The 26,199-nt window shown below is 40.4% G+C and overlaps 1 protein-coding gene across 7 annotated transcripts in view; it reads left to right on the top strand.

The window, feature by feature from the left end:
• PAM (peptidylglycine alpha-amidating monooxygenase) overlaps positions 1-26,199 on the top strand; it is a 125,442-nt gene that overhangs the window by 85,331 nt on the left and 13,912 nt on the right. For 5 of the 7 annotated variants that reach the window (XM_081880385.1, XM_081880384.1, XM_081880386.1 and 2 more), the window contains exons 15-21: positions 4,702-5,019; positions 8,807-8,936; positions 13,824-13,940; positions 16,179-16,251; positions 16,622-16,832; positions 17,477-17,677; positions 22,856-22,974. In XM_081880385.1, coding sequence (XP_081736511.1) covers positions 4,702-5,019; positions 8,807-8,936; positions 13,824-13,940; positions 16,179-16,251; positions 16,622-16,832; positions 17,477-17,677; positions 22,856-22,974 — 1,169 coding nt within the window. The remainder of the gene's footprint in view (positions 1-4,701; positions 5,020-8,806; positions 8,937-13,823; positions 13,941-16,178; positions 16,252-16,621; positions 16,833-17,476; positions 17,678-22,855; positions 22,975-26,199) is intronic. The other 2 variants (XM_081880388.1, XM_081880387.1) reach the window with 1 other exon arrangement.

The following is a 26,199-nucleotide window of genomic DNA, read 5'->3' as shown; positions in this document are numbered from 1 at the left end:
GTGGAAGCCGCATGTCACCCCTATTAGCTGCAGAGTACAATAGGGGATAGTAGTCGCTCATACTTGGTTTATACCCTAAGTGAGTGTAAGCCCTCAATATGCCTTCACAGTAGGGAACTTGGCTCTGTTTGGGGATGGATAGGGGCCATTTAAAATTAGTAAATTTTGATGTATTTGAACCAGGGGTTAGACAGATTCGTGAAGGATAAAAGTATCTGTGGCTGCTAGTAATGTGAATGCATGTGCATACTAGTTGCTACAAATCAGGAGTGGCACAGAATTATTGCACTTACATCCTGTTCATGGGCTTACCATAGGCATCATATTATTGCTCTTTGGGAGACAGGAATAATAATAATAATAATAATAATAATAATAATTTTATATATATATATATATATATGCTTTCGTAGATTTTCACGGGTACAGGAATGCAGGTTTTGGTGTCCTCGGGTGTCTTCCCGTGTAAAAGTTGGGGTGTCTAGGCGACGTTTCGACGAGGTCTCACTCGTCATCTTCAGGCTGGTGCTTTCGGCTTCTTGTTACTGGAACAGAGCAGGATCTCAGTGTTTGAGTTCCTATAAATACTGTAGAGGGGGTGTGGTGTATAGCCTCCAATGTTCTGGGCAGAGAGGAAGTTCCCAGGCTAGTGTGCCTTTTCTTCTTTTGTTCCTTAATTACTTGAGAGATATCTTGAGTGATTTCTTGAGTGATATCCTGAGTACCACTTAGGTGGGTCATTAGGTGTGGATTAGTTGCTAAAGTCTTTGTGTCTTGACCTCTTGAACTTTGTGAAGAGTTTTCCTGAGAAGATGGCTGTACTGTACTTAGTTGTGCTCTGGCTTGGCTTCGTGTATAGGGGCGAGCTGTGGTTTTGTGGCTTGTGTCAGCCAGATCTGTGTAGGGATTGCAGGGGGGTGCAGCATCCGGAGGTGCCACCATGGATTGGCTACTGGATGGTGTCTGTAATTCATCTGTGGAGAGGGTCTGGGTTTGGGTCTGGTGTGGTTGATTGGTGTTGGCGTTCTGTGTGCCTCTGGATCTGGTGTCAGTTTTTGTGGGGAGGGCTAATTTCCAGATGTCTGGCAAGCGGGATGTGTCGTCACGCTTGTTCATGTTGTGAGGGTGTTCCAATGTACGTGGTATAAAATTAGATAAAATTAGCAAAATCCTCCATAAACACAATATCAAAACAGCCTTTTGCACCAACCAAAAAATAGCCAATATCCTCAGAAACCCCAAGGATAAAATCCAGTTGGAAAACCAAGGGATCTATGAAATACCCTGCAAAGTCTGCCCAGCCACGTACATTGGACAAACAAACAGACGAATAAATGCACGTATCGCAGAACACAAGAATGCCGTCAAAAAAGAAGAAAAAACTTCCTCTCTTTTCCAACACATGAAAGAAACAGGACACGAAATTAATTTTGCAGATTCCAAATTGCTCTTTAACACGGAACATCACCACAAGAGAATAATCATGGAAGCCATCGAGATAGAGAAACACCCTCACAACATGAACAAGCGTGACGACACCCTTCATACTTGAGCTTTTTTGGGAGGCAATTCCTCATGGATGTTTGATCGGGTACCCAAGTAGAAGATATAGGCACATCACTTACAAAGGGTGCTTAGGCATACAGGAATTGGATTAATCCCTTGTATGAGGAAAGGTATATGTCATAACTGATTTTAAAATGCAGCTGGGACGATGGCGACGGTGGTTGTGCTGTGGTTTTTGTAACGGTAGAAAGCATCTGATAAGAGTTGGCCATAAATGCAGTAGTATGTGGTTGAAGGAAAGCAACATTAAGGATGTTTTATCAAGCATGTTAGTGGGGATGGCTTAACACATTATGTTCAGCTCCAATTTGCTTTGTTCATTTCACCAAAATTGGCCCTATTAACTCTGATAATTATTTTCTGACAGGGGATTTCACTGGGGACATTCCCCTTCCAAAGGCTGAAATTGGAAATTTAGCTGGAACCGTTGAGCCAGGACTGTTTATAAACATGACAGACTCTCTTAGGGTCATTTTGAAAAGACTTAATTTCCCCCCTTGCTGAGTTCTTAAAATTGCATTTTCCGTGAGAGTCCTGAAGCCTTAGCTTACCATTTACGTTTATTATTGCTTTAATTTGAAACTTTTAAGAAGATTTTATGACATGGTTCCATAAATGTATATTTAAAAGAAGTCTAAATAATTGAAATCCTTAACCTTTTAATTCATTATCCTCTCAGTCTAATGGAAATACTTGTGAGCCAGCATATTTGCGGAAGTTAATGGTTGTGTCACCAAGGCGGGGATATTTATTTACGGACTGTTTACAGCCACCAATCCAAAACAGAAAGAAAGAAGCATAAAGTGATAAAGTACTAAGCCCTTTCCTCCAGTGCAGAGGTTGAATAGATCATTTGAAGTATTTATATTCCTCCTGCTAACTGAAGAGCTCAAGGTGATTTAGGTTATCTTTAATATACAACAGAACAGAGAAGAGTTGTTAGGAACAGGCACAGATGTCTACAAGTCCCCCTTCTCAACACTGGATATTCCAGCTGCTGCTGCAGCACTGAGCCACAGCAGATCTTCAAGGAAGCAATTGCTTCCTCACCCAGGATGCTTCTTCTGATGTCTCTTGTTGTTTCTGGCTCATGGTGGCTGACACAAGAAGCACTGGAGAAAGCAAATGCAAGTCTCCCTTAGTCCTTAGATCAGCCTTTCCCAACTTGATGCCTTCCTGTTTGTTTTGGACTACAGTTCTCATCAGCCCCAGCCAGCATAGCCAGTGGTCAAGAATGATGGGAGTTGTAGTCCAACACAGCTGAAGGGCACCAGATTGGGAAGATTGCTTTAGGTCAGGCTTCCTCAACCTCAGCCCTCCAGATGTTTTGGCCTACAACTCCCATGATCCCTAGCTAGCAGGACCAGTGGTCAGGGATGATGGGAATTGTAGTCTCAAAACATCTGGATGGCCGAGGTTGAGGAAGCCTGTTTTAGGTGTTCAAGCTGCCACTTGCCTTCTGAGTCTCTGCTCTACAGGGACTCTATAAGAAGAAATTATCTGGTCTGGAAATGGCTGCCAGAGGAGCCAGATGTCAGTCCCTTGCAGGGCAGGTCTCCCTCCCTCAGGCCGCCACTGCCTTGCAGTTTTGGCTCTTGGTGGCAAGATGCAAATTGCAATAAGATGTAGCACAACTGAACACATGTCCAGCTGCCGACAGTTGCTGGCTCTTAACAAAATTGTTGAGTAGAACAATATGTTCTTGATGGCTTGCGCTGACGCTGGCCGCACATAAAACCTGCAGACGGCGAAGAGCTTGTTGCTGCTGCTTTGTAAGCAAGTGCGTTTACATCAGCAACAAATTGGATCCCGTTCAAATCTACCCAGCTAGTTTTAAGTGATGTGTAATGAGTGAATGAGTAACTCCCTTTCCTCCTTTCTTTTGAATTTTCTTCTTTCAGGCTTCTACCAGACCTTGCTTTCTTATTTTATTTATGTGTCATATACTCTAGTGTGCTTCAACAGTTGTAAGCTGCCCTGCTTTGATAACAGTAATCTTCAGATTGCAAGTAGAAGAGTGTGTGGTGCACATCTGGAGTGCTCTAGTGAAGTATTCTACTGTATCTTCTTTAGTTACAATTGTACTCAAATGGAATAAAAGGGCCTAGATCTAGCAAACCTTGAGCTTGCATCACAGTATTATTATTAGCTATTTTCCCCTGAATTCTGGATGCCCATTCTGAATATGTTTGATATGCTTATCATTTCTGAAATAGTTGAATTAACAAAGTTGTCGATCTTCTGACTTTTTTATTAAAAAACACTTGATATTCATATTCAACACACAGGAAACAGACTCAAGTGAAACCAGGCAACCTGGGAAATGGGGGGTGGGGGGAATCCTTCCTGGCAGTCTTCATATAAACATGATGCAATTTTCTAGCACAGACAATCTAGCTAACAACACTGGTTGGGGGGAAAGGATATTGGCTAGGTATGGAACTTTAAATAACACAGATAATGTATAAACCAGAATGTTAGGAATCTGATATACCTAAAGATATTTAAAAAGATATGTCAGTTTGATAGTCTATCAAACATTTCTGTGGGAGAATTTACCAAACTGTAATTTTTCCTCCATTTCCTGGCTAATGCAGTTCCAAAAAGCATACAGTAGGGGGAAAAACACAACCACAATTGCAACTGGTTCACTTTCAGATTGTATTAACATTCTGTAGAATCTAGTAAAAAATTGAATATATTTCCTTTCAAACTGGTTTCACTTCGGAATTTCTGCTTCCTGTAAATGGAAGGCTATTAGTAGCAAATTTCAGAGGAGGTAAGTACACCAGTTTTCCAATGCTAAATAATGCTAAAATAATCCTTCCTAAAGTTATGCTTCCCCCCCCCCCCATGGACAGCCTTCCAGAGGCAAGGGGCCTCATTTGCCTGGGTTCTGAAATGCCTTGTCAAAAAAAGGCATTGTTGTGTAAATTTAAGGACTGCAACAGCCTGTGATTTATGTCAAGAGTTCCTGAGCAGCCAGAAGTTTTGAACCAAGTTGGCTTTTAGGAATAACTTCCTATTTCTGCTCTTTGTCAAGCTCACAACAAAATCTTGCAGTCTGTCTGCCTCCTCTGCCTCTTTCTCTTATCTTTTTTTTTTTCTCTTTCTCTCTCTTTTTTCTCTGTGCAGGTGATTTCTATTCACTCATTTCCAAGCTGCTAGGAGAAAGGGAAGATGTTGTTCATGTGCACAAGTATAACCCTACAGAAAAGGCAGAATCAGATCTTGTAGCAGAGATTGCTAATGTAGTCCAGAAGAAGGATCTTGGTTGGCCTGATGCCAGAGAGTTTTCCAGTAAAGATGAAAGGGCCAATGCCATTCTTGTCAGAGACAGAATCCACAAATTCCACAGATTAGAATCCACCCTGAGGCCACCAGAGAACAGGCACCTTGCTTTGCAGCCACCTAAACCTGGCAGTGGGAACTGGGGAAAAGAACGCACAGGAGGTGGGTTAGGGTTGTGTCTTTTTATTTGAAAATGTTACCATATCCAATACTATAAACTACTCTGTACATTAGCAAAATTGGAAGAGAACATCAAATGATTTTTTTAAAAAAATTGAAGTTGTACATCACGTTCCTCTCTTACATCAGCTGTTCCGATGAAAAATTCATTTTGTTCAACATAAGAGTCAGTAATCACTGAAGCAATGCTCACATTATCCTTCCCATTTGTGGCAAAGGTTTAGTAAGTTTTGTTTCATGTGTATGTTAGTTGTCTGCTGTACAGTTTAGTGCTATGTATTATGTGACAGATTTATTTGATACATTATTGTATTTCATACTTTATTTCTAAAAGAAAAGACTACGGTAATTTAGTATCAGAAGTTTTATTTTTGGTATATAAACAGAAAACCTGAGCTGGAATTATTTGTTACATTTTTCTAAACTGAGTAATCCAACTTGAACATGGTAAATTCAATTATTTGACTTTGTTTTTCTTACTGTGCAGCTGGCTTTATTACACACTCTCCTGTGAGGGTAGTTATGCCCTCTGTATTTTTCAGCTTGAATGCCTTGTTGACTAGTAACAATATGTTATGTGCATTTGTATTATATTTTCATTGTACTTCTCTCTTTCTAAATATGAAACATTATAGTTACTTCTTAAGTAATTTTCTAGAAACACAGAGCTGGGATAGGCAATGATGGCATGGAAATAACTACTCATGCGGTAGTTGTATGAGTCATGCAATATCAGTGGAAGGAATTTAATGACATTGCAGCTCTTCTTTCCTAATAATAAGATTTGTACTGATTCTTTCCCTTTCCCCGAATAAGGGACAAAGAGCTGCAATTCATGCAAATACCTTTGTCCAAGGATATGCTGTTTGTATAATTAGACCACCCTTATGAGCAATTATTTGGATAAGTAATTGCAGTGGCTCAATTCAGACATCATACCTAATAAGTTTGTACTAACCATAGCTGAAAACCCAAACCATGGTTCAGAACTGTTTGTCTGCACCAGCTCTGCCATTTTCATACCGCTCACCTTAACACATTCACTCTGTGTTGTAACAACTTATGAAGGCAGAGAGGTGGATGTAATTGTGGTTTATCGATTCAGACACCATGCCAAGCACACAGCTTGCAAACCATTATTAAACCATGATTTTTTCAGCCAGCAAACCAGAATATGGTTTTCCAATCCATGCATCATGCCAAACTATAGCTTAAGCTTTTTAAACCATGGTTTGGCATAATGTCTTGAGTTGAGCCAATATCTGTGTTGTCTTTTTTAGTTTGAGAGAATTTCAGCCAAGATTCATGGTACAGGACAGTGACACTTGCAAATTTGCAGCTTTAAATGATGAACAATCTTCCTGGTTCTGATTTTCTATTTGAAACATTAGTGTGGAATGCTTCCTGTTAACCTGGTGTTAATGTATGCTGTTTCAAATGACCACCAAGCCTTTGGTACACTGTGGAAGTTTAATAAGGTATCTGTGAAATTGCTTGCCTGTTTTTGCTGCTGTTGACAGAGGAGAAAAGAGGGGCAGTGCTTTCGATTTCAAATTTCTACACACTTATCTGAGAATAAGTCCCATTGAACTCAGTGGGGCTGACCTCTGGGTTAATAGGCATAGGACGGTGCAGACAATTCTTATTTACTATGGGCTGTTTTCTCTGTTCCACCAACAAGCAGCCAACAGAATACTTGATAAATATAATTTGAAACTGAACTCGACTGAATTTAAGTCACAGTGGGTATGTTCTACTTCCACTATCAGAGACAGTATGCCTCTGAATACCAGTTGCTTGGAATTGCAGTTGGCCAGAGTGCTGTTGTGCCCGTGTCCTGCTTGCAAACTCCCCACAGGTATCTGCTGGCCACCGAGAGAACAGGATGGTAGACTAGGTGGGCCATTGGCCTGATCCAGGAGGCTGTTCTTGTGTTCTTGCGGGAAAAGTGGTTTTCAGATTTAATTATGCTGGTGAATGCTAGTGGAGTGAACAGAATACTGGCTTTTCTGTCGTATTATAGAAGAATGCTGATTACAGTAAGATATCTCCTCTGCGTGTCTGGAGAGGGGAATATTTCATTGGAAGCTATAAAAGCAATATTTGTGCTAGGACTATTAGAGTAATTCCATAATAGATTTTGCTTTTGGTTTAGAATGTTTTTTCCTTACTTATGATTATCATCAATCCACCTATCTATTATTTATACCTTTTGCTGTACAAATCCACAGGGCTGAGCAGTAAAGGGTTTATCAAATAATACAGGACTAGAGTTGTGCAAAAAACCCCAAAAAACCCTAAGAATTATACAGTATTTAGAAGCTTTATGCAAATTTATATGAAATTATGGCAATTCAAATCAGCCTAATTGACTAGGTTGACGGACTAGATTCTTTATTAGCCGTTATCACCCCACAAATATAGTGCGAAATGATTTTTTTAAAAAGGTATATATGACAAATGGTGTTAATACTATGAATATGCTGAGGTCTCTTGTGTGTGCTTTTTCCCCACCTCTCAGAGAGAAGATGGCCAGACTAGATACTAAACAGTAAACAATTACAAGGATGATTTATGCTATATTTGCTTACTTGGCAATAGCCCATTCAAATCAGTGGGACTTACTTCCAAGTAAACATTCATAGATCATGTGTTTGGTCCTTATAGTAATCCTACATTTTATTGGAACTGTATGTCCCAAGAGTAGCAGCTTCAAGCAAGTCAGTAATTTAAAATCTCTTACAGTATCCTAAAATATCCTGCATTAGGCAAATCCTAAAGTTGCTTGGAGTTTCATTAAATAAATAAAATGTGACAATGATTACTACTACTACTACTACTAATAATAATAATAATAATTGTGGATAAATATAAGTGGGCCACTGCACTCACTTCTGACTACATGCTTGGAATTGGCTTGTAGGTTACATAATATTAATGCATGTAAATATATGTTTTATAAAGCACCTGCTGTTTACCAGGTGTTGTACACAGATTAAAGACAAGGCACACTATTACAATCTAAAATAGAGTATACAAAAGGGAAAAGGTATGAGGGGAGGGGAGAGAAAAGCAGAAAACTCAAGCACTAATTATTAAAATTGCAAAGTTCTTATAATGCCCTACATGGATTGAGTTCAGGGGCAGGAGGCACCAAATGACAGCTGATCATTCAGCCAAGCTCATGAAATTGCCTTTCTTGGTCCACCTCTCACTCTGCTTCAGCCAGGAGTATTATAAATGACAAATTCGAAGGCTGGAAATGCTGGTATTCATAGCATAAACCACAAAACAGGAGCTTCTGTATTGGAAGCTACATGCATATTTACGCTTCTAAAGGGAGAAAGTGTTTCATGGTTCTAGATGCTGCTGCTGATCATAAATATCTTTTTTTCTAAGGCTTCTTTTTCGTACAGTCGTACCTTGGATCCCGAACACCTTGGTACTCAGACGTTTTGGCTCCCAAACGCCGCAAACCCGGAAGTGACTGTTCCAGTTTGCGAACGTTTTTTGGAACCCGAACGTCCAACGTGGCTTCTGCGGCTTCCGATTGGCTGTAGGAGCTTCCTGCAGCCAATCAGAAACCACACTTTGGTTTCCAAATGTTTTGGAAGTTGAACGGACTGTATTGTTATATGAACACATTGTAACTATTATATTGCATGCAAATATGTTGGCTGGAGCTTGTTTGATTCTATCTTTAGCCATTGAATTATTTACTTACCTAATATTTTTATATCAGCGTGTAAACCTTATTCTCCTTTTTCAGATTTAAACATAGAAGAAGTAGTTGATTGGCCTGGAGTAAACCTCAGACTCGGGCAGGTTTCTGGGCTGGCCTTGGATTCTAACAGTAACCTGGTCATCTTCCACAGGGGCGATCATGTATGGGATGCAAAGTAAGCAAGCACTTGTAAGCCAAAAAGTATATGTTCTTCAGCACCTCTGTATGTGTCTCTTATCTCCCCGCTCTGTGCTGGCTCCCTTTGTGAGGCAAGCAAGATAGCAGTTTTTCCATATAGGCTGGACTATAGTGTCTTACACATGGGACGCGGATAGCACTGTGGTCTAAACCACTGAGCCTCTTGGGCTTGCCGATCAGAAGGTCAGCGGTTCGAATCCCCGCGACGGGGTGAGCTCCCGTTGCTCTGTTCCAGCTCCTGACAACCTAGCAGATCGAAAGCACCCCAGTGCAAGTAGATAAATAGGTATTGTTGAGGCGGGCAGGTAAATGGTGTTTCCGTGTGCTCTGGTTTCCGTCACAGTGTTCCATTGCACCAGAAGTGGTTTAGTCATGCTTACCACATGACCCGGAAAGCTATATGTGGACAAACGCTGGCTCCTGAAAGTGAAATGAGCACCACAACATCATAGTCACCTTTGACTGGATTTAACCGTCCAGGGGTCCTTTACCTTTACCTTGTGTTTTGCATTTCCTGGTTGATTTTAAATTGTATATCAGTAAACTAATTCCAAATTAAGCTTAATCATTCCTTACAGCATTAATATAATGAAGAACCATGCAAAAGTTGCTCCAGGAACCTGTGTGTTTGGTATAAGGGTGATTTGACTCAGAGTTACAAGCCTGCCCTAGCGTCTCAAAGAATGGAGGAGCGGCCATTTATCCTAGATTCTCTAAGCTAGAATCCTAGTGGGTAGTATTCAGCTGTTTTATCCAAAGCAGAACCATTAAAATGAATGGACCTAGCTTAGTCACATTCATTCATTTCAGCGGGTCTATCCTTAGAGATATTTAGTTGAATGCCACTCTACTAGTGTAACTTGGTATTGGTAGCAACTGGATGGGACTTATTTAGCCTGCAGTCTCCCATCTTGGAGCCAGCCTCCTGACTACAATATCCCATCTATTTTTGCTCATCCCGTTATTTTCTTCATGTACCATCTTGCCTGATGAAGAGTTCTGAAAGTTGAAAGTTTGCCACAATTTTTATTTCCTTGCTTATAAAACATTTATGGTGCTTTATGTAATAAAACTCTAAACAGTTTACACAGAAAACAATAAAAAGCAACATCGATATCAGTTCGTATAAAATGACAAACAGTAGCATCCCTAAAAACTAAGGCAAAAACTTTATATCACAGATAAAACTGAGCAGTGTACAAAACAATTTAAAATAGAATTAAAATGAATTACTTGAGGGAATACAATTTGTGGAGATTTGGTTGGTCCTAATAATGGTATAGCTCAACTGTGAATTTTGAAGTTTCCCCTCATTATTAATCCTTATGGGTACCTTTGCTTTATTTGATATTTAAGTTACTGAAGAAAATTTGAATAAGGCATCTGCATACGAGTACACATTACTAATAACAGGAAGCTTTTAGAATCAGGAAAATGTTAATTATTTAAAGGAGCAGATTTCACCAAATATTTCCTTTTATTTTGTGATAATAGGCCTCTATTATCAAGCTTGCCTAAATATATGCACATAACCATAAAATTAATGCAAAGTTATTAATTGGGTGTAATGTTCTTTGCCAATCATAAATGTGCTCAATTATCAGCCTTAGGAACTCTCTTCATTCTTTCTGGTTGATTGCTTCCCCATCATACAACAAGGAAAGAGGCAAACAAATTATCAGGGCTTCAGGCACTGCACAGAATGCTAGCAGTGTATTAATAATACATGCACATAAAAGCTGCATATCCCTACAAGCAAATGCAGCAGACTGCTTGGGAACTTTAGGCAGTTGAATCTTGTGCTGTAGAAAACTTAAGTGCAAGATCTAGAGATGTGTGTCTGTTTCCTGTACTCCCCCAGCTTTCCCAAATTTGCAGAGAACATGAGGTTTGGCAGAAGGGGTGCTTAAATCACCATCTTAGAGTGTGTATGATTTTTTTGGGATGGTCTCTGCTTGGGTGGTGCAGAAGCAGATTCAAGGGAGTTATGCCAAATAACTCTGGCAGGTGTTCAGATGTCTCAAGTCTGCTTTTAGTCTGGAAATTACCTTTGCATTTATGTTATCTATCTTGAAAACCATCTGGAAGCTTTGTTCTTGCAAGTTCCAGTGTTAAGATTTTCATTTCCCCTTATTGAATACAATGTCTCTTGAACTTCTCTATGGTTCATTTTGCACATGATGCTAAGCCAAAACATAGCCAAGTGTGAGCTCATGTGTGTGGGTTCTTGGAGCAAAAATTGCAACCACTTGCTGCCCTTCCAGGAGCTAAGACATGGTTTGGCTTAGCATTAAACTGTGAGTCTAGGTTTGGACATATCTCACCCCAAACAAACCACAAGCCGTCAGTCATCCTTTTCTTTCCTCACCCACCCCATTCCAGAGAGGTATCAGCTCTTCAAAATATATGCTAATATTGTTAATCCGTTCACACACAGCTTCAGTAGAGAAACTGAATTAGATCTAGGATTCTTGAGATTAGTTCCTGTCTTTGCCATGGACTCTTCGTTCTTATTCCCAGGCCTCACTCCTTATAGTAAAAATGGGAATGTGGCCTGGCTCCTATGGGAGAGAGAGAAAGAGGAATTGCAAAACCTTCAAAATAAGTAGTAGCTTGTTTGTGTGTAAAAACTGCCATAGGTCAGTACTTAAGGACCTCATGGGTTTATATGAATATGATAGTCATCAAAGAAGATGAGTTTATTATCATTTAATTGCCACTGTTACTGCTTGCTCCTGCCTACTGCTTCATTTCTTCATGGAAAATAGCTATATTTTTAAGAGCCTACCATGCTAGGGAAATAAGATTTCAGAGCATAAGCAATAAATATTGCAGCACTTTATAATCTTCTTTAAATCTGCATTGTTAGCTATCCTTTGTTGTGTGTGAATACTCAGGTTTTGGATATTTGAAAGTAATCCTGAAAACTGCTATTAAATCACAGTTTCTAAAGCATATTATCCAAGAGACCGATCCAACACTAGTCTTAACTTTTTAAGATGCACCTGCTACTGTTGCTCACCCTTGTGATTATTCCCCATGCCCATTGCTGGTGGCCTGACCATGAAATCACAAGACTCCAAACAGGGGTCAGCAAACTTTTTCAGCACGGGGCTGAACCGACCTTGTGGGGGGCCAGACTATATTTTGAAAATAAAAGAAAAATGAATGAATTCCTATGCCCCACAAATAACCCAGAGATGCATTTTAAATGAAAGCACATATTCTACTCATGTAAAAACACCAGGCAGGCCCTACAAATAACCCAGAGATGCATTTTAAATAAAAGGGCACATTCTACTCATGTAAAACCACGCTGATTCCCGAACCGTCCGCAGGCCGGATTGAGAAGGCGATAGGGCCAGATCCGGGCCTCGGGCCTTAGTTTGCCTACCCATGTGAGTCCAAAACAATCACTTGTTGTTTTTAACTGCACTTCTGTGCAGTATTAATAAATGGTAACTGTTCTGGAAAGCCTGAGGTTACAAAAAACCAGATAAAAGGTATTTGCAACAATATTCACTAAGTGCATGATGGATATTTTTAATTAAAAAGTGCTGCAGATTTCATGTGCAAATAATTTTAATAAAGAAATCAATGTACTAATCAATGAAGTACAACCAGTTGAGTGGCCTGCCACTTTTCTTAATTGAAAGCTATAGCATAAATATTTTATGCGGGGCTTATTCTTTTTGTTGTTGCAATGTACAGGTTTAATAATTTGGTTTGCAGACTCATCTAAAGTCATAAAGCAAGCCTCCTGTTTTTTAAAAAATCAATCCCTATAAGCACTTAGAAGCCAGTTAAATAAATAAACGTGCAGAAAAAATATACAGCTCCCAGATTTTGGATGAGAATTGAATTACAATTTTACATGTAATTAGATTAAATGCTATTTACTTTCATGAGCATAGTCAGTTAACACTGTTTCAATCAATGCTAAGCACTTATGCTGGAATGCTTATAAAGGCTTCTTGCACTGATGGAGAAGTATAGCTAATAATTTCTCATTGGGATAACAGTATGAGTGCCTTATACTTATGTAAATGGCTCACAATGAGCCTACTGTGAATTTCAAAATTATTGATACTTTAATTCTCAGTGTAAAATAGACTGGGGGTGGGGGACGGACAAAAACTCGAGCTCATTTTGTTGTGTCAACTGTCTGTATAAAATAATCAAGTACAGCAGCAGTGGCAGACCACTCTCCCTTCCCTTGCATTTTTCCTCCTTCCAACATATCCACCTGATTTGGGTGGTGGCATCTGCAGTGGTTTGCTTATTTATTTTAAAGCCAGATATATGTAAGCAGCAGCGCTTAGAGAGATCACTGAGAGTGGGGATACTCTCCCAAGTGCCGAGGAAGCATTACATTTCCTCAAATTTGGTCTTAGGAAACACTGGAGCATGTAGGGAAACTTCCTGTTTCATGAGCACCTTAGATCTGCAGCCTGCTCTGGAGCCACTCAGAGCTCACTATTATCCAATCTTACAACATCTTTCCTGTTCCTACTTGCTATGTGAATGGTGCACTTGAGGCTGCAGCAGTGAACTCATGTGAAATGAAATGCACAGCCCAGAAGAAGAGGCTGTGTGCAGTAAGATTCTTGCTTCTCTGTTTGGGAAAGGAGGAGAAGGAGGGAAAACCACCTTCAATGTGCTACACCCTGGGAGAATTGCCGTTTCTTTGTTTTTAGATAGCAAGCTATATTATTAAGACACACATATTGTATGGCAATGTGTGTGTGCCTGTGTGAGTGGAGAACCCACATTTGTGCCACACCTGTTACTGGCATCCACCCAAAGATTCTGAAACGTCTGATTGATTACCTTGTATATTGATCAGTTTTTCTTTTCTCTGTAGTTCATTTGACAGTGGATACATTTATCAACAAAAAGGACATGGGCCCATTAAAGAGAGCACTATTCTTGTACTAGATCCCAATAGTTCAGCAGTTCTTCATTCCACGGGAAGAAATCTGTAAGTCTTTCTTATTTTTAAAATTCTTATGTTTGCCTTCCTTGTGCTGAATAAGTTCCCCACTTCATAGCATTATATCTATATCATCTATATCTATATCATCTATATATCTACTGTTTTCAAACATTATAAACTTTTCCAGTGTCTGGAAATAATTTATGCCCCTTCCTATCTGCTCACTGTTTAATGACCCAAATGAACCCAACTCAGATAAAAAGCAAATATTCTGTCCTCAAGAGGCAGAAAGACTAAAAAGGTGTGTTGTGCTTTCCTATTAGAATGGTAGGATAAATGGGAGAAAATAATACCTGCCCCAAGCTGGAAAGTAAGATACTAAACACCTACTTGCTGGTTTGGCTATAAAGTGTTTGTATGGAGAGTTCTGCTTTTATCATGAAATGAAGCATGGGATTGAAACCCTCCCAACAATCTGTTGCTTGAAGACCTTTTTCCATAGCTGCTTTACTTCTGGTAACAAAAAAGCAGTAGAACATGGGGCTCTCGCCAACCCCACCCCATCTCATGGTCTCATTCAGAGATAAAAGTTGATGCTGTTCCCACTTTGTAGCCAGACTAGTGAGTGCATATTTAGTAGACACTTGATCCAAGTTATCCTTCCTTGGGCAAATGCAGATACATCACTCAAAACTAGCCTTAACTGCATTTTTAGCCATTTTGGCATTACAGCAAAAATAGTGCCATATTTTCCGTGGAATAACTGTGGACATGTAGGTGGCATTTATCTTCTGGAGCCGGATAGTCTTGGTGTTTGCCACTTTTGTTTAATCTTTCTAAGTGTGTGCCTGCATGTGTGGATTTTGTGTGCTTCTCATCTGCAGAAAAACATTTTTTTAAAGTCTTGAGGGGTGCTCCCTGCTGAGCAACTAATATGAAATGTACTTGCGTGGGAATAATTTGTTGGGATGAGGAGCTTGAGAAGTGTCACTAACTTCCTCCTCTGTGTGTCAAAAAGGGTCCTCAAACCTCAGCGTTAAAATCCAAGAAGACTGCTTCATTATTATTATTATTATTACTATTTATAAACAAGCATATTATAATAAAGATAGAATTATTGGTACGCAATAGAATGCCAAAGAAAACTGAGCTTCGATCCTACATAGTGCAAACATAGAGATTTTCCTGGCTCCAGCCTTTTTGAAGAGTTAACAGCACAGAATACATACAGCGGGAAATGATCCCAAATCTAGCAAAACAACCTTTCACTGGCAGCACACTCCATTTTCTGTTCAGTTCTGAGGAGAAGCAGGAAACTCTAGTGCAGCAGTTGTCCCAACAATGCCCCTGACCCTTCACGAGCCACACAAAATGTGCCACCAGTCTGTATCTAAGTGTATATGTAGTATCAATTTTCTGCAAAGTTTGGGTAATACGCCTGTTAATGTTAATATGCAGTTTACCTTAACTATGAAACTATGATGCTATCCGAAACTGCTTTTCCTTACTAACATTTCAACCTTGATTGTATTTGAGACCCACATCTTTCCTCCCAGCAGAGTAACATAAAAAATGACCACTAAGCCTGAAATAATGCCCAGGCGAGATTATATCACTCATCACAAATTACACGGCACATTTAATCCAGTAGGTGCCCAAGGCGCCCACGCAGCCATGTTCCTCACTGTCGTTAGAATGGCTGTGAATGTACTGAAGTGTTGTATTTTCCTGAGTGCAGCACTTATGTTTTACTGTTAAAAAATTTGATACCCCCAAACAACAGTGCTACCATGTGGGAAGATGCATGGTATGGAATACAAATACAAAATCGGCACACAATAAAATCTTTTTAAAAGAACTTATTCTTTCCTTTAAGGACACAGCAGTGGCTTTTAAAAATTTGGACCAGGAAACGGACAGGGGGATCAAAAGCCATCTGTCTCTTCCCATGCTCATGTCGAGTGCTCTTCGCTCTTCAACAGGAGAAGAGAAAAAAATTTAGGGTGTGTACACACAAACAACAACATGGAGTATTTCAAAACTGGCCACTGGGTGAAGGTTAGGATGAAAGTCAATAGTAGCACAAATTAAACCATTTACTCAGGAATGACAGGATAATGCAGCCCGAAAAATAACAGGCATTCAGGGTTCCAGTAAATTAGGATAAGAAGATTTCCTTTATATAAACATCAATCCAGGTGTTTGTATGGTGACTAAACAGAACAAATTATCCTACCTTGTTTCCCCGTTGCTTAATGTAGTTTTCCTTTATTTTGTTTTCAGGTTTTATTTACCACATGGCTTGAGCATAGATCATAATGGTAACTATTGGGTGACAGATGTAGCTCTTCATCAGGTATGCACAACTAGCTTCCAGAAGTACCGTACTAACTGTGTGACTCTGAATTTAGCTAGCTTCTCTTGTTAACAACTTGACAGCATGATTCTTCTCAGACTTGGAGGGATATTTGCCAAATGTTCCGCTGCTTCATTTAGCACAACGACCATGGATTGACATGCAGAAACGCTACTGAATTAACGTTGTTACATGTCTGATGATGGATTTCTTTATTGGGTTCATGAATATTAATGTATATGCAACTGTTCTCTGGAGAAAGACATTTTCTAGAGGACAGGCCTACGATGTGATCTGCAGCGGGTTGTGCAGGTCTACCTATAATATATGATTAAATGACCTGGAACTTTTTGCCCTTTTATATTGCTAGGTATTCAAACTGGCATCGAATGGTGCGGAATCTCCTCTGTTGTCTTTTGGGAGGGCTTTGCAACCTGGGAGCGACAAAAACCACTTCTGCCAACCCACTGATGTGGCAGTGGATCCAGTTACTGGCAATATTTACGTATCGGATGGCTACTGCAATAGTCGTATCATCCAGTTCTCTCCAGATGGAATGTTTGTCATGCAGTGGGGAGAAGGTACTGAATAGAAAGCTGTTGATTCAATTAGTAAACCCACCCTTTCCCTAAATAGCTTATGGTGCCCCACAAATGATACTGTCTAGAAGTTTGGGTACACCTTAAGTCTCTATGAAAACAATTAGACTTAAGTGCCTATGAATGGGCCTAATGTTACCGTGTACAGTGGTACCCTGGTTCTCGAAATTAATCTGTTCCGGGAGTCCTTTCGACTCCCAGAACCAAGACGCAGCTTCCAATTGGCTGCAAGAGCTTCTTGCACTCAATCAGAAGCTACATTGGACGTTTGGCTTCCAAAAAATGTTCGCAAACCAGAACTCTCACTTCCGGGTTTGCGGCATTTGGGAGCCGATTTGTTTGGGAGCCAAGACGTTTGACTACCAAGGTACCATTGTACATCTATTTAGCTTCTTGTGGAGAAATTTCAAAGTCCTCCTCTTACCAGGTTTTGTTGCATGAAATTCAGTTATTAACACCCGGCATTGTGAATAGGATGCTTAATGCTTTCAGTGCACAGTTTGAAATCTAATATGTTTGGACCATAAACCATTTCAGTGTACAGTTTCTTCTTAGCTTAAAATATCAGGATTTCTCATTGTAAGTAGTGAGCAGTTAGACTTTAACCGGATGTTTTCTCCTTTCAGAGAGTTCTCTTGGACAAACTAAACCTGGCCAGTTCAGCATCCCCCACAGCTTAACACTGGTGTCTGATTTTGGTCAACTCTGTGTAGCAGACAGAGAAAATGGTCGGATCCAGTGTTTTAAGCCAGAAACAGGAGAATTTATTAAAGAAATCAAGCACCCACTGTTTGGAAGAGAAGTATTTGCAGTTTCATATGCCCCAGGTAATAACTTAAAAAAGAACAACACCTAATGTCGTGTATGAGAGACCTGCTTTGTTTCCTTAAGTGATTGTAGAAGTAGTATTCTTAACGTAGCATATTATTAAAATAATAAATGTACTTAATTTGAAGGATTGAAAGTTCCACCAGCTCCTTTTTAAGCCTCTATGGCAATCTTTTTGTGGTCGCAGGCTGCAATTTGAAAGCAGCAGTTATCTAACTTAACCACGGTTTTATAAAAACTGGAGCTAGGGTAGGAAACTTGAGTCTTCTCAAGTTTAAATACTTTTCTCAGGTTTAATTACAGAAATGTCTTAGCCTACTTGTACAATAGAAATCCACTTGCACACCGCAAGTTCCAGTTTCTTTCCCCTCCTTCCTGTCCATGTCTACCCCTAGAGAAGATTTTGGGGGTGTGCAAGAGGGATAATTTTATTTTATTTTTTTTAAATAATTTTTTTTATTAAGGTTTTCCAAATTAAAACAAATTAAATCCAATTTATAAACTTTTTCCAATAACTAGGACTTCCCCTCCCCACCCCCTCATGTATTCCAAATCTTCCAAATAAACAATTAGGTTCAACAAATTCTTATCCCCAAATTGCAATCATCCTCCATTACCCAGTTTAACGTAATTCCCATCCCCCTAAGATCGATCTATTCCCTTCCACGAGTTTCCCCCTTTAATACAGATAAAAAACAACAACATAGAATTAAATAATAATTTTACAACCTTTGGATTCCAACTTTCCCTCCCCTTTTTCCCTGTTACGTTCCTCCTAGCCCTCCATCTCTAATATCTTCCTGGAGTTCCCACATTACATTAAACCCACATCCCTCTGATTCTTTGCCAGTCTTATTAATTGCGAATGTCCAATCATTTAATTACGAATGTCCAATCCTAAAAAAAAGTCTATCGAGAAGAGGGTCCATTTCTTCTATCCAGATTTTTATATCCAGGAGTAGAAACTCCAATTTTAATTCCATAAGCTTGTCAAATCTGGATATCCCAAATATCCCCTTTCCCATTTCTGTCCAGTTCTTGTTGTTTCCTTATTCTTGTCGGCCATTCTCCTCCTTTTTGTTTCTCTGTTCTCCCACAGAAATGTTCTTTCTCCAAAAGTTTCTAATATCCCTGCAGAGGCTTGTTGTTCAGGAACAAAACATTACATCATGATCCTTTCATTTTCCAACAGATAGTTCCATTGTTTCCTATAGTGTGTAGTCCTCTGTAGACAAAATAATGTTCCATTTCTGCAGTTTCCCAGGAGATTAAAAGTTCTATTCAACTGCACAAGTTTCCTGTCAAAAACACATGCAATATCCCTCAGCTCCTCTAGATGGATTCCCATAACAAAGTTCCCTTCCAAAGCCCATCCACCAGTCCAAATAGCTTGTTTATCCTTATTTGAACAATTTGAAACAATTTATACTCAACTTATATCAAATGTAACCGGCAAAGTCCATAACCAAGTCTCTGTTACATTCTTCCGTTTTGACAGCTCCTTGACGGCTGTCAAAACCTGTCAAAACCTCCGTTACTCTTCTCCAGGCATTTTCACGAATCGCTCCAGGGATTCCGGGGGGGGGGGGGGGTGTTGCTTTTTAATACAAATTCCACTTTTCTCCTCCGGCTCAATCTTATAAATTTCCCTCGCGAAGTTGCTAATTCGGTGAAATAAGGTTACTCTCGATCTTAGTTATCCATTCCTTTGTTTTGGCTCTTCTACAATTTAGGGGGGGGCTGACTTCCTTTTTTCCACCTCCCCCGTTCGCTCCAAATTTTAAAAATTTGTCCCCTTTTTTTAGTCCATATTCCAATTACTCACGGGTTCTTCTTTTAGATCCAAATTTTCAATAGAAGAAGTCAGCGCTCTCCGCCGGATGGCATGCGGCTGCGCTCGGCAGGGATAGCAGAGAACTCAAGCACCACGCTTCTCCCCGGCACCCGATCCGGAGCCTTTAAAAAGGCTCCTTCACGAGTCGGGAGGGCGCTAACGGTGCCAGCCGAGTCTCCATGTCCACGGCCTCCTCTGGCCGTGGTTTTTAAGGGTCCCCGCATCGCCGGTGCGGTAGGACCCAGCCCCTGCCGAGCAGACTCCCTCCGGAGCTCGGAGGGAGTCCGCCATTCGGTGATGGCGCCAACCCGGAAGTCCTGCAAGAGGGATAATTTTAGAAGTTTTAAAATTATATTGTTTTAAGATCTGTTTTCCACCCTGGGCTCCTTTGGGAGGAAGAGCAGGATATAAATTGAATAAACAGTGGTGCTGGTGGTCATGGTAATAGTTGTATATGCCAACTCATGCTATGTTTGATCTCACCGTTTTTATGAGAGATTTTTAAACCTGTTCTCTGTCTCACTATCATAAACAGTAATAGCTGCCAATATCTAAATGTTAAAGGCCTCCTCTGAGACAAATGTTTTTTAAATACATACCACCTTCTTCATTGGCGGCTGCAGATACAAAAAGCTATTTCAAGTGTCATTAGAGAGAACACAAAAATATTTCTACACCAGTAGAGGAAGAAATTAGAAATTTTAACGTGAGAACAAGAATGCTGGGTATTAAATCTCTTAATTAAAAATTGAAGCATAAAGGAAGAGAGAAAATTAAAAGGGCAAATATTACAATACAAAAGTACAGATAGATAATTGTCTAGATAATACTCGGTACTGAAAAGTTTGCAATAATTTAATGAGCAGTGTGAACATAATTGCAGTATTTGAGGAGAGAAACAGAAATATACACTAAAACTGTTTTTTAGAATCATATTTCAGCTTTGTAAATATGTGCTGAGGTGGTAATTCTGCTGCATCTTGTTCAGCCATATTGCATTGCTTAATTTCCCCAAAAGGAGAAACCTACTAGCAAACCGTTCACTGTGGGAAGGGGGTACCCCAAAATTTATTCACAGAGGAAGCTCAGTGTGACTTGGAAATGTCATGATTTGCACTCTTGACACCTTTTTCTACTTCAAAATGCATCTATGGGGTAAATAACTGCTTTGAGGTGTGTTTTGGATCAGACCTACTGTGTGGGAACAAAGAATTAGATCCTGTTTCCCCAGAGTATCACCCCTCCTCTAAATGGGTCTCCCTTCCCACAGCTGCTGTTTGTACTAGGAAAGGATGCTGGGAATTCCATGACAGGTGTAGTTGGTCTCTGTAGTTTGTAACAGAGAAAAGCACGCCTTTCCTGGAGCCAGTTCTCAGCCCAGAAGACTGTAATTACAAGACTATCATTGCGTACGAAAACAGAATAGAGTCTGCCTAAATATGCCAGTAGTGGCAATGTTTTCTCTTTAGGGAGAACTTTTTCAATTGAGGAAAATATCTCTGTTGGAGAGGCAAGTAGAAATCTAGTAATTAGAAGATAGCTGTAAATGAATGTTCAAAGGTGTGAAAAGGCTAGGAACAAGAGTCACAGCTTCTGGTACGTTACATGAAATACATTACAGACAGGTGGACCCATATAAGTCCTTGTTCACAAATCATGTATAACTAAACCATAGTCTAAAATTGTTGTTGTTGTTGCTTTAATTGACTTATTTGTTGCACACTACAAAAAGGTTGAAAGCCAAAAAGGCACAGTATGTAAAACAATACATTTCAGTAAAACCATTCTGATAACAAATTCAGCGGAAAAACAGCAAAAACATCAGCAGAAGGAATATATCATCAAATGCCTAGAAGAATATATGGTTTACAATAGTTTATTGTGCCATATAAACCTAACGATAGAAAACTAAAACAAGAACATTAGCAAGTGAACCTCTTGGTTATTGTAAGATGCACTAGAGAGAAATAATAACTACTGAATGTCTGGAAGAATCTGTAACAAGTCTTTAAATATATGCCTGTAGTTTTTTCTGGACTGATCTTTAAAAAATGGCCTATCAATCATTTTACTGGAAAACTGCACTGTGATCATTCTAGTCCTCTTAATGTTCAGTGGTATGTCTTTAATTATTATTGCTCAAACTCAGGTCATGTCTGCATAGGTTCTCTGGTTCCCCGCTTGGAGCAGGAGAAATGGTTTCTTGTGCTCCTATTTTTAGTGCTGAAAACTTTTCAAGGCTGACTGCCCTGAAGCAAATACCATGACTATACTAGATATGGATTATGGCCTGGATCCTCAGTAGCATAGAATTGGGCAAGAGAACTTTTCCATCCACTTACATAAGGTGCCTCTGATTTTTTGTGTCCGCCCCCCCTCCCACTCTCAGCAGTTTTCTGCACCCCATCGTTCACACTTATTGTGTGTTCCCCAACCTCATACAGTTGTACCTCAGAAGTCAAACGGAATCCATTCCGGAAGTCCGTTCGACTTCCAAAATGTTCGGAAACCAAGGCATGGCTTCTGATTGGCTGAAGGAAGCTCTTGCAGCCAATCAGAAACTGTGGAAGCTGACATTTGTGTTTGAAAGAATGTTCGCAAACTGGAACACTCACTTACGTGTTTGTGGTGTTCCGGAGCCAAAACGTTTGACTAGCAAGGAGTTTGGGATTCAAGGTATAGAGCAAACTTCTTCAACCTCGGCCCTCCAGATGTTTTGAGACTACAATTCCCATCATCCCTGACCACTGGTCCTGCTAGCTAGGGATCATGGGAGTTGTGGGCCAAAAACATCTGGAGGGCCGAGGTTAAGGAAGCCTGGTATAGAGAGTATTGAAGGGAGTGCAGAGGGCTGGAGAGGGAAGGAGGAAACAGGAAAGTTGCCTTGTGGAAATTCTCTTCTCATGCTATTTATGACCCGTAGCAAAGTGACTGACGGGTGGGGTATATATTTGAATAATGGTCAATGAAAATATTCCAAGAGTCAGCTTAAAAGACAAGAGAGAGTCTGGAGTGCTAACTTCATTTGATTTCTCATGCATTTATTTTTCATTATATTTCCCTTTTCCCAATTGATTCTAATTCAGAGGACTGCCAGTTGCTTCCTAGCAGTCATGGCTGAAAAGTTGCATCTGTTGTTTTGGGGAAGGTCTTGAGTCCATCCTCACTATTAGAACGACTATTTCCAAAGTCTACATGAGCTGCTGCATGCTTGCAAACAAACCACTAACTGGCTCGTTGAGTCAGCCTTTTCCTAACCTGCATTGTTGTGCTTAAGACTTGTAATAAAAAGGAAGATTATAAGCCCCAAACAGATCACGGGAGAACAAATGTGTCTTTGCAGGTGGTCTGCTGTTTGCAGTTAATGGAAAGCCGTACCCTGGAGACACGGTGCCCGTGCAAGCATTCGTGATGAACTTTTCAACTGGAGAAATCATTGACACTTTCATTCCACTTAGAAAGGTAACACGTCGTGAAGCATCACTTAGTTTTATTAAAAATGCATGAACACTCGTTTCTTTTTCTTCCCCTTCCACGTCTTCTGCACATTTCAAACTTCACCATGTTTTTTTTTTCAAATTACCTAGCAGGTGAAACAAAATTATTCTTCCTAGTTAAATTTTGGATGTTGTGTTCATAGAATCATAGAGTTGGAAGAGACCACAAGGGCCATCGAGTCCAACCCCCTGCCAAGTTGTAAGGCTGTAGTTAACGATCTGTCCCCTAAAAAAGATAGTTTAGGATCCTGATGCCTGGATCAGAGAAACACCTATTCACTGGTCATTGACAGTGAGTTCAAGGACATCACAGCCTGGTTTGGAAGTGATGCTAAGCTATACTTATTGTGCCACAGGAACAAGCCTCAGACTTGCACTTTTCCTTCCTCCTCCTCCTCCTCCTCCTATGCTGCAGCTACTTGCTGGCTTTGACTCTGAAATAAGATGTGCATATGGGTGAATTAAATACTGACCTTGCTGCGAGTGTTGCCTCTCACCTAAGCTTGAGGCAAGCCGCCTTTTCGTAAAGCTCTGCATGAACTTTCATGCAATCTATCATGCATTGCCTTACTAATTAAAAGAGGAGAAGGAGGGGGATTTTCCAAAGGGCAAGAGGGATGAGGATGAGGACAAAAGCTTATTGGTGACCACAGGAGGGAACGGGAGCCATGTCTGGCTGGCTTGCATTTTGAATATGCAGAGGAAATGTAAATACAGATCGAATTTACTTGCACTCTTCATGATCACCAGCAATATGTTTAATCTATGTGGATCTTGCTTCCTCAGAAAATAGTGGTAGCCAAGAATAAAACAGCACTGGGGCAGGGGGGGCGAGGAAGCATGCTAGTATTGTATCTTTTCCCCTTAACCATTATGTTGTAAATGATCAGTTTAACCTAAGCCATTAGTTACCTAAGATGCTTCCTGAAATATGCAGAACTGAATTTGGTCACAGCTGGGATACTGGGCTAATTACAAAATTACACCGAAAGGGCTTCAATTCTAAGTGAGCAATAAAACGAACAAGCCCCAATTGCAAAGCAAGTTGAGAGCATTCTTGGTTGCTGAGTAAGAAGGCTGGTTCTTTTCAGATTTTCTTAGTGATCTCTGTTGCTTTGGAATTTGAAATTTCCATGAAATGAATCTGAAAGAGAGTGAATTTAAGCTGCCTGCTGACAAAGGGCCTACATTAATAGGAACCAGTGTCTGTTGAGGGATCAATAAGCTTCTGTGGTCAGAGAGATGTGAAGGGTTTCTAAAAGGAGAGGGAACTTTAAAGTAAGAGAATGCCCCGAGAGAGAGAGAGAGAGAGAGAGAGAGAGAGAGAGAGAGAGAGAGAAGCCATCTGTGTGAGAGTTTCACTCCTGGGTCCCAGTTCTGCTTTGCAAGGCTAGCAGAGCATTCATAAAAGTATTTGGAAACTTGAGTTTTACATCATGCTGCTGGATCTTGTTTTGTGTTTGAGTTGATCTTATCACTGTGTTGTTGTTGATTTTTAGCTTTTTAGCTTTTTTAATATTGTGAAATGTCACCTCGAGGGTTTAGACTGGGTTGAAAAGCAGTATAAAAACTGATTAATAAGAAGAAGAATAGCTGGATTCTGGTTGAAATTGGTTCTCAAGTAGCCCTCCACTAAAGAAGTAAATCTGCAAAATACCACCGTGAACCAAACTGAAATGATTTCCCCTTCCTTTATTTTCCACAAGGCAAGCTAGCTTTAAATTGTGCCACACACAGTTTCTAACTCAGAAGTTACTTGGCACACAGCAGCTTATTGCTTCATATGAAAAGTCCTTTTATTTAATTAGGCTAGAGTCAAAAATAGACAGGGTTGAAATTTGATTTGTTAAGCCACATAAAGGAAAGAGATTCCGCTAGACTGGGGCCAAGTCACTGCATTATTATTTGTTTTCCCTTTCCCATTTCATTCCACTTCTATGTTGTCTGAAACTGCCACCATGCATGTGATGTCAGCATGCCAGTGGATTAAAATTAATTAGTACTCTGGGATAGCTGTCTAATTTGAAAACTTAAATCCAATGTCAGATTGGCTTTAAATAAATTCCCTCCCAACCCCCACAGCATTTTAATTTCTGGTTATCTAGAATGGGAATCAGTATTGCTTATTAAAAATCTACATTTCATCAGTTTTAAAGTAAGGATGCAGGCTCCAGTATAATCTAAGGTACTTCCCAGTGCTGTGTGTCCTTTCTACTAGTGGCTGGTGTTATCCCTGCTAGGCACAGAGAGAGTTGGTGCAGGGAGAGATTTTATTATTGAGAAATAGGGAACATGAGCTCTCCAGATGTTGTTCAACTCCAATTCCCATCAGTCACTGCCAGATTAGCCAGTGGGCAGGGATGATTATTATTTGGAGCCCAGGGACACGGGTGACACTGTGGGTTAAACCACAGAGCCTAGGACTTGCTGATCAGAAGGTCGGCGGTTCGAATCCCCACGACGGGGTGAGCTCCCGTTGTTCGGTCCCTGCTCCTGCCAACCTAGCAGTTCGAAAGCACGTCAAAGTGCAAGTAGATAAATAGGTACTGCTCCGGCGGGAAGGTAAACAGTGTTTCCATGCGCTGCTCTGCTTCGCCAGAAGCGGCTTAGTCATGCTGGCCACATGACCTGGAAGCTGTACACCAGCTCCCTCGGCCAATAAAGCGAGATGAGCGCTGCAACCCCAGAGTCGGTCACAACTGGACCTAATGGTCAGGGTTCCCTTTACCTTTACCTTTAACATCTGGCGAACCACAGGTTCCCCATCACTGGTCTGAATGAACAGGGCCAGCCCACCATGAGGCAAGGTGAGGCAACTGCCTCAGGCAGCAGGGTCCACAGGGGCAGCAGATCCCACTGTTCATCTTTCTTTCCTCATTGTTCCTGCTGTAGATCTTCCCTGACCCTCTTCTTCACTGGGGGGGAAGGGCATGCCATTTTGGGGTCCGCCTCTGTGCTGAAATGTCTTGGGCCGGCCCTGTATACTGATTATCATTTTAGCTTTTATGTAGCACTTCTTAAATGCAGTAATCTTAAGCATCATGATTAGCTGACCAGAGATTGACAGGGCAAGATAATGCAGCAGGGTCATGTTGTTTGAAGCCTGATGGGTTGTCTGTTGCCATGTCGTTCTGTAGTGAAAAGACTTCACCGCAAACCTGCAAATTATATTGCTGTACAATAGGACACC

This window comes from Podarcis erhardii (assembly GCF_964252035.2).
Source record: "Podarcis erhardii genome assembly, chromosome: 11".
Lineage (NCBI taxonomy): Eukaryota > Metazoa > Chordata > Lepidosauria > Squamata > Lacertidae > Podarcis > Podarcis erhardii.
The sequence above is the reverse complement of the archived record's forward strand: the minus strand, read 5'-3'. Positions and strand labels throughout refer to the sequence as shown.